The sequence below is a fragment of the Pocillopora damicornis genome, chromosome 4 (assembly GCF_964200805.1).
Source record: "Pocillopora damicornis chromosome 4, jaPocDami1.2, whole genome shotgun sequence".
Classification (NCBI taxonomy): Eukaryota; Metazoa; Cnidaria; class Anthozoa; order Scleractinia; family Pocilloporidae; genus Pocillopora; species Pocillopora damicornis.
The window spans coordinates 24,315,917-24,325,090 of NC_142673.1; the positions used below are offsets into that span (position 1 = coordinate 24,315,917).

The window sequence follows — 9,174 nt, forward strand, 5'->3', positions numbered from 1 at the left end:
AACAGCAAACAAAGTTTTTGCATCGCTCTAATCAAGGTCCACCCCGTAATTGAAAATTTTGGGAAGATTTCCTTTGAGTTTCATTATGTCGTAAACGCACTCTCTCCCTGAGACTTCGTAATCGCAACTAATTTGTTTATATCTTTTTAGTTCAATCTAAAAGACTTCATACTCTCAATTGTGGCAGCACTAAATGAAGAATGCAATGCGAACCCTGACTCATGCACTTTTAGCGAAAGGTAGGAATTATTTGCAAAATACGCCTATTTACCTTCCCTTTTACGTATTTAGCCACCTTCTACCGATTTACCAGGCCACCGCCTATTTAAAGGGGGTAAGTTTCTCAACAAACTGTGGTGCTGCGTCGGTGGGAGAGAACAAAAGGGTAATTAGGTATTATCAAATGAGTTGATAAAGTAAATTGGCCACCGTAAAAAGTTTCAAAGCTGACGTTTCGAGCGTTCCGGCCCTTCATCAGAGCGAATGGCGAAAGGCTAAGTCTCGAAACTTCAGCTTTCATAATACAAAAGTACACCGCACATTTATATTTACCAACTTATTACGCAATAAATTTTATTCAAGTAACCACGCAGTCCGTTACCTATGAAATCTGCTCAGTTACCCATTCAGTTACCTACCTACATGTCTGCCTGCCTACTAATTAGTGTTAACTACCAGGATATTGGTGGTTATATGCACCCTGAAACTGATAAGTCTGCTTCCCTAACCAACTCGTTCTTTATCATTTATTTCATTCAGCAATTCGTTTATCAATGTCTTATCAACAATTTTAATTTATCAGCCCTGCGTCTATCGTCAAACGCGCTGTAAATGGCCCGTTTACACAAGAAGACATCTACATTCCCTCTGATCCAAAAGAAGTTGATGGAGGAACCCAAGTTGAGTATGCTGTGGTTAAAACTACTGATAAAGGCAAACCTACGCCGGTGAAAGCTTCATTCGTCGCTGATGTGACCAAAAAGAACGCAGCGGCGATTGGACGTAAAAATGGAGGAGATGTACTCTCAGTTAAACCGAAACTAGTCATAAAATCCACGCCCGCGCCACAATCTGGACGATCGAATGCAGGAGTGATTGCTGGGGTAGTCGTAGCTTTGGGGCTTGTTCTCATCACGGTTGCCTTGGCCGTCTGGTATTTCAGGTGAGTAAGATTCTTATGTAGAAAAGTTCACTACTCACATTGAGATTATCTTGCTCTTCCGGCTGCACAAAAGAAATCGGGTTTTATATACGATACAATAATTATTTGCAGAGTGTATCAACTCACGTCATAACATAATATCACATCAACTATCCTCAACATTTAAACATCCTCATTCATTCATTTGTCTTAATTGATTTTTATTAGAATGAAGAGGACTGGTAAATTAAACTTGCCTTATGTGAGAGAAGTAGACAAGGACGAGTCGAAACGTCGCACCACGGCCTTTGAAAATCCGGGATACGACGGCGCCGGCACTGGAGACTACGACGACATACATCCGGAGGTCTTCTCTCCGTTTCAAGAAACGACAGAGGCCAGTGGAGTGTCCAATCCAATCTATGCTGAGATAGGTATGACTAAAATGTCCTCTTCCGAGGATATCAAACGAGACGAGGCTAACGGTGAGTCCGTTGATCAAAGCGACGCTTCCCCAGGCGAGCTGCCCAAGAAGGAACCACTTCCAGACGATAAAGAAGCAAAGCCAGAGTTCGTGGAAATCATTGTTCAGGGGGAAGCATCCAAACAAGAAGATCCACGATACGTTTCTTTGTCTTTTGGTAAAGAAAAAGAAGCCAAGAATGACCATACGGCAACTGAAAAGGAAAAAGAAGAAGACCGATACCAAACACTGACAGGAAATGATGGTGGACGGACCGCGGTGATTTTGGAAGAGAACAAACAGCCTAATGATCAATCACAGTCTTAAATCAATAATTCCCTGGATTTAGTCAGCGCCAATTAGACACCTTAGAGGGCACTTAATTCATTAAAATTGATTAAACCTTAAAGGGGGTCTCAATGGGGTGGTGGCTTTTACGGCAAACGGTTAACATTTCACAACAGCGGCTTAATTTCTTTCCGTTGCTATGGGAGGAAAAATGTTTACAGTTTGTTTTTTTGTAACGACTAATGGTTAAAATTTGTCAATGTTTACGCCTAACGACTACTTATTTATTTTTTGTCGTTTTTCGGCTTAACGGTTTACACCGTTGAGATCCTTGCACAAGAGCTTGTACAATACGTTTTGGCACATGTTTTGGCGCAACATCTTTTGCAACTATTTTGACCAATGAACCAATGAACCAGGACCTAGATAAACTAATTATTGATTTCTGTTATTAGTGCCACCAATGGTAAGGCTACTAGTTTCACTAGTAAAACACAGATAATGCCTTTATTTTCCCCCACTATTAACTTTTCCACAACTTTTGTAATTGCTACCACGTAACTATTATTACTGCCATGTTTGATGCTGCAAGTAGTTTTCTTTACTGCCCTTAGTGCTAGCGCTGACGCTATCTGAAAGGGTGAAAAAAATTGAAAATAATTACGAGTGTCAGTAGCGAAGGTAACCCAGTTTTGCACTTTTTACTAAGGTTTTAAAGAATACAACAACTGGATATTATTCTTCGAAGGTCAAGTACGGAATACCCATTTTTTTTAAGTAATGCGGAGTATTACACTTTTTTTAAATCGTCTATTTACCTTTAAAACAAAAGTGTACTGTGATTATCCTTTTTCAATTTATTTCTTATACGTAGGTGGAGTGGTTATGAATTCAGATGTAACCATATTTACAATAATCGAACAGGTAATGTCGAAAGAACTGAGAAAAAGGAGGATGAAAGGAAGGAATAACTTGATAGCAGTGGCTCCAAACAGCCTCAGGAAAAATAAATCTTCAGGGTTTGTGTTATCAGTGTCATAGGTCCAAAGTTTTTACAGAGGGAAAGGGAAAAGAGTGAGAAAAAAAATATTTAAACGATAGAAAGGGAATGATAGACCAGCACATCATCAACAGATGAAAGTGATATTTTTAAAAGTAATGATTGAATTAATACTTAACACTGCAGAGCAGATATACTATGCTATGGCAGTATAAACAAGTATTATTCAGTAGCTGCTTAAACGCTCTAGAAAGTTTAGCAGAGAAATGTACCTATCTGTATGTGAATGTAACAAATCAGCAATCTGTTTTCGGCTTCCTCGGGATTTCCTGGGATAATGACCGACAAAATTCGTATATTAACCAACTACTTTTGTTTTTTTATTGTTTGGTTTTTTATTCTTTTTGATAAATAATGGCCGAAATATTTTCATTAGGAGCAAAATCTAGAGGATCGTCTCCTTTGAGACACTCTCAATCAAGGAGCAATGAAGTCTATTTTTCGAGGGGAGCGGATGGGAGGCTGCGATGCTTTCCGAAGTTCCAACGAAGCTAGGCTAACGAGTGGCTAGCTTTACAATTATCGATTGCTCTCTGGATTTTCGCTTAGATCTATTTTTGTACTTATTTTTATTTTTTAAAATAAACTGTATAACTTCAACTGCGAAGCCAATGACCCTATGGTTTGTCTTTGTAGTTGAATTATAGCATGTTATGACTGGCTCTTTAACTCTACTTACGCATTTCATTACTTATTCATTTGTCGCTCTATTTACTGGATTCATCTTCATCACTTGTTGGCAGCGAAATGCTCATGAATGTAGAAGAAAATTTCCCAAACGCTGCTTTAAGCGCGCCCTTTCCCCATTTGAATTTTCACTGAAACATCCTTCGCCGCTAATCGATTTTTTCTTACAATGCTTGCTGCTTTTCGAAGGCCGAAGGCCAAAAAAAGATCCCGATGATATTGAAACAATCACTCCAAGATAAATTACAAAAAACCAAAAGTCCTGATATTTTCAACAGGAAAAATTGTTTTTTGTTGTTTGTTTGTTTGTTTTGCTTTGAAGTTTTTTGTTTTTTGTTTTTTGTTTTTGTTTCCTGGCCCTTTTTCCTTTCCGTCGCGTAAGCGTTGACAGGTTTTCTCTGAAATGGAGGCTGCAAGAATTTACGATGAGACTTCATCTTGACAGTCACCAATTTTTGCGTGTTACGCCTACCGAATTTACGAAGTTTTCCATCCTTTTAGAGAAGAACCGCGATGGTATGTCGACCATAAATAGCCCAAGTGATTAAAAGATCTTACCAGAGTAGTGAAGTATTCAGTCGCTTTCAATCAACTTCCTGTAGAAAGTTATAAAACCATGAAGGAATTTATTGATTCTTTGTTCCATAATGTATTCGCTTTCCGGGCCGTGCTCGACCGAGTCAAAAGTTCTTGACATTCCGTGCCGCAGTCACTTCTTATTACTGTCGAAATTAGATAGACTGGTTATTCATTGGCCCTATCAACTGATATTGCTTCGAATGCATCTTGATGAAGAACAATGCATAATTGTGAATTTAAAGCAAAACCAGACATAGTCTTGCATCTCACATCATCCTTTTGGATGTAAGGTGACCTAGGAAAAAGCTTATCCAGTGATCTTTTACCAAGAGTTAGGAGAAAAAGTTAAATTTTTGCGACCGGTGAGATTTAAAACAATGTGTTTATTCGAAGAGTTATTATTATGAAATCATTCGCCACTTACATTCGTTTAGAGCCTAGATAACAGCCTTGGGTAGTAAAACTGCTGTAATTTTTTCTGAGAAAAATGGCCATAAGTTGTTAATCTGCTGCTTATGTGCGGGCTTTTACCTGCTACCCACGGTTAAGACAAGGCAAAAAAAATCATTCTGACGAATCAAATGGTCTGAATAGATTCGTAAAGCACTTAGATAGCAACATAATGTCAAACTAACTATACGGTAAATTCTTAGCTTTGCTCAGAACTTTCCAGTCAACGAAGAAATAACCCCCCAAAAATCTCAATTAAATCAATGGCCTTATCACGCTTTTTTTGCTGCACCAACATTCTCATGCAGCCTTATTTTATTTTATATGTCATGGGGAATGCGCAACAAATTATGAAAAATCGCAAGGAAAGAAACCTGTACGGTATTCAGGCACCTTTGAAAGTAGAGCCAATGCCGCAAAGCATATGTTGCTAATAGTAACTTAATTTTTTGGTATTGGTATTTACTTTCTAAAGAAATTGTAGAAAGCTGCTACTTTCAATATCTGCCCCCTTAGTATGGATTCTATATTTATCTTATGGTTAGCTTTTGTCTTCAATATAATATCAAAGAGTGCATACCAAGAATTTGTTTATCTTTGTCTTTTTTAATGGAAATGGAACCTGACTAGGAAAAAGCAGTTTTCAAAAACCATTTACAGCTCCCTTAGTTAAAAAATTTCGTTTCATTATTTTCTCCCTCAGTTTGGGTTAATCATCTACGGAAGGGAAGGGGCTTTACAGCTCTCAAAAGCGGCTACAATTACGTTCAGTATTAACCTTACTGCACTGCACTTAGCAAATGACTTCAGGATACAATTATTCAAAAAAAATGCTGTGTATAGGTATTTCTACGGGTTGTCTTTGTCCTTTTGAACTGAAGTGTTGCAGTGTAGCGTGGTTCATGGTTGAGCGCTTCTTTTAGACAAAGCATTTAATTACAGATCGCCTTTTACAGGAACCGCTCATTGAAGTGGTTTCCGTGGCCGAAAGAAACAAAAATAACTACTCCTAAGTGGGTTACTATTCTCGTGACTTATTTAATATTTATCACTGTCGTCATTCGCCTTCGTGTAACAGCTCTTATGGATTGACGACGTGGAGGACTTACGTCTGTCCTAAAGCTAAATATTCGTTGATTTGGAAGAAATCATTGCTTGGAGCTAAAGGATCAAGACATATCGTCGATGGCATTTACTTCAGATAGGTAAGTTGTTTATCCACTAAACCATCTTTCATTATCAAGGACTTACACATAAGTCAAGGCTTCGTCTGCCGTGATTTTACCGTAAGTGTACACACGAGGCGCGAGGACTCGAGCAAAAGAAAAATTCGAACCGTGACAAATCATATACATCAAGCTATGAAGAAAATCAGCTCTAGCTTCGTTAATGTTCGTGCAAGAAACACGAATTCTTTCTACGTTTCAAAAGTAAGAGGTTATATCGTTTATAAATTCAAGTTGAAGAAATAACGCCGCTCTTAAGTCCCTTGTATAGACGGTTGCAGGAGTGAAGCCTGTTGACCAAGAAAAATTGCATCGATAAATTTCAGGTTCATACGGGATTTATTCCCCGATTCACTGTTGTAGCTGTTCGGTAGGATACTCTTTTGTGTTTTCCTCTGTGGTTTCAGTAAGTATTTCAATTCATTTACGTCATTGTGAGCGAACCGTTGCGAAGTCAATGCTAAAAACGTGATTTCATGTCAACTTCTATTGTGTCTATTGACTCTGTGAAGCAGAGGTTCTCGGCGGAAGTTTCAGACTTGAAACATTATAACATGAAATGAGTTACAAAAGTTGTGTCTTGTGAAGTTTACTTATCGTCACACGCGTGGGTGATAATGATTAGCTTCGGTAGCTGGTTAAGATTGACTTTATTAACGAGATTCCCTTCTATTTGACTTGATGCTTGAATCACATTGTGCTAATATATGCAGCTGTTTGTATAAACAGCTGCAGCAATTTTATGTAATGGCCATAGCCTACAATATTTAAGACCAAAGTCTCCTTGTTGCAGATCTTAAGAGCCAACCACTGTTACTTCAGCTGTTTGAAATGGAAAGAGTATTTTCAAACTCGTCCGACTTCTCTGGATGTACAAACTGCTCTGACGACCACCCTCAAATACAATGGACGTTGACATTCACCTCAGTGATAACCTTATCTATGATCGGCATTGCTGGCGCCATTGTTGGAACGCTAGGAAATGGCCTTGTCTTACTGGCCATCACAAGGAACGTCAAATTTCGTTCCGTTCCAGACTTCTTGATCTCGAGCCTTTCGACAGCTGACTTAATAGTATCAGCAATATATATGCCTTTTCACGTAAAAAATACAATTTGCTATCCAGCTCTGAAAAACAATGCTACATACATCATGATAATGAAATTTGTAGGCAAGTTAGCCTTGCTTGCTTCCATCGTCAATGTGGTTGGAATTACAATAGATCGTCTCACGGCAATCCGGTGGCCATTACGTTACCACAAACTAATGACCAAGACGTTTGCTCTTTCTTACATATCTGTCGCCTGGTTGACATCTGCGATCATTGCTGCTGTCTATTCATTTGCAGAAACCAAGCAAGAAATTTTCTTGTGGATTTATTGCATGGCACTGCTTTTAGCTACGATTTTCATGTACTCATATATTTTAAGGGTCGCACATGCGCAGCGTATTAGAATTGTGGCGATGGTGCATCGAGACAACGAAGATAGATTTAGCAAGCAAACTCCTGATTGCTTAGAAGATAAAGCAGCGAAGACATTAAAGGAAAGCAAAGCTGCCAAAACATTTGCAATTGTGGTTGGTGCCTTTGTAGTGACATGGATTCCGCTCATATTCTACTCAGCAATTGCTCCATGGTCCGAAAGTTGGTACTACGAAGGCTTCGAATGGGCCAAAACTTTCTCATTATGGAACTCCTTCTTAAATCCTTACATTTACTTTGCCAGAAGCAGGCGATATAGGCAAACGGCCTTGCAAATACTAAAAACTATTCAGTGCTGGCCATGTCTCCCTGCTCATCAGCCTCGAGTCGGCGTGGAAATATATGTAGAAACAACACCTAACAGCTGACTTGCTGCCACCATTGATTTCCTAGAAACTCTTTCATTTAGTTTGACGGCTGCTCCTTTATTGATGACTCTGACCACCAATTTCAATGCGAAATTCCAACTTGCCCGGAAAATGCTGTGAAAACTAATTTAAGCTTAAAAAATACGCTGTACACGTGGAGCAACACCTCTATTTTACGTTTGCCATATTTTTCTTCAATCATTTCACCATCCATCTCCTCACACCCTCTGTGATAGGAATTCAGCGATGGTGGGGCTTGACTTCACACAAGACGTATCAAGATCGACAGACAGACTTGATTGGTAAAGATGACAGTATACTACTTTTTTATATCATTACCTTGATAACCACATCTCACCAAGCCAAATATCGCATGTCTTGGAAATCGTCCAACTATTAAGTAGGCTACCTGATGAGGGGTGGAAAGGAAATTTATTGTCATCTAAATCTTTGGGCACTGCTGGGCCTTTCTATTCTGAATATTGGCTTCCCTACACAATGGCTATCATCCAAACATTGCCCTTTCAAAGTATTTGAAATAAAAAAGTGTCTTTTTTTTCTTTTGGAAATGACGTATTTATTTAAATCTATTTCCTTCGAGTGCTTTTTAAATGCCGCCACTTGCCTTTGTTTCAACATGACTGAGAAATACTGATCATAATTTATCACTAATGAACACAAGACTCATTCCATTACAGTATGCATCGCAAATTGTCTTCTAAAACACATGAAACATAGAGTAATTAGGTATAGTAAGTAAGATCCTTTGTTTAAACACGATGAGAATGAAAGCAAGACATACTTGAGAGGTTGTGTGTAATTAGCTAATACCTAAGTAACCTATAAGTCGAAGTGGATAAAATAAATCAAATGAATAATCAGACTTTTAGAGTAGATACATGACAATGCAAAATGAACTTTTATAATTTAAGCATATGATGTTACTGCTACCACGAACAGGGAATGGGGAAAGGAACGTGTATGAGGATCAATCGAATTCAAATTAGGTAGTACATCCGCTATACAATGCAGTGCCTTATTAAGGACTTATGATATGTGCTGCTGGAAGACATAACAATATGACGGTGAAGATGAGAAAAGCGTCAGTCAACAGAAATGAAAGTGAAGGTTGAATCTAAACTGATTCACTTTGAAAGTAATGTTTATTTAAATTGACATAAGCTTGTTGTTGAATGCCTTTCAGTGTCATGTAGCCTTCTCCGAAGAACCGATTTCGATCGCACCGGCATTTTACATCTGAGTAAAACCTAATTTTTCAGCATAAAAATCAAGTCAAAAAAGCCTTTAATAACATCTCCCCTTGTTGATCGTCCATGATGAAGATTGTTCTCACGACTGAGTCTATGGAACTGTTAATGTTGTCATCCGCCATTTTTTAGTTGTTATGCGAATTACCGCTGTACTTTCA

The 9,174-nt window shown here is 38.4% G+C and overlaps 2 protein-coding genes across 4 annotated transcripts in view; both read left to right on the forward strand.

The window, feature by feature from the left end:
- The window catches only part of LOC113683439 (uncharacterized), a 48,250-nt gene extending 44,649 nt beyond the window's left edge, over positions 1-3,601 (forward strand). For both annotated transcript variants that reach the window (XM_089205679.1, XM_089205678.1), the window contains exons 48-50: positions 151-239; positions 803-1,162; positions 1,370-3,601. In XM_089205679.1, coding sequence (XP_089061805.1) covers positions 151-239; positions 803-1,162; positions 1,370-1,931 — 1,011 coding nt within the window. In that variant the 3' untranslated portion in view covers positions 1,932-3,601. The remainder of the gene's footprint in view (positions 1-150; positions 240-802; positions 1,163-1,369) is intronic.
- A 2,012-nt stretch (positions 3,602-5,613) lies between these two features.
- On the forward strand, positions 5,614-8,314 carry LOC113683437 (adenosine receptor A2a-like). Of its 2 annotated transcripts, XR_016186401.1 has the most exons (3): positions 5,738-5,873; positions 6,688-7,859; positions 7,973-8,107. XR_016186401.1 is itself a non-coding variant. In XM_027200677.2 (2 exons), the coding sequence occupies exon 2, from the start codon at positions 6,726-6,728 to the stop codon at positions 7,743-7,745; it is 1,020 nt and encodes a 339-aa protein (XP_027056478.2). In that variant the 5' UTR covers positions 5,614-5,873; positions 6,688-6,725; the 3' UTR covers positions 7,746-8,314. The 2 variants fall into 2 exon arrangements, 1 of the variants encoding a protein (XP_027056478.2); XM_027200677.2 differs by having other exon boundaries at positions 5,614-5,873; positions 6,688-8,314.
- The last annotated feature ends 860 nt before the right edge of the window (positions 8,315-9,174 follow it).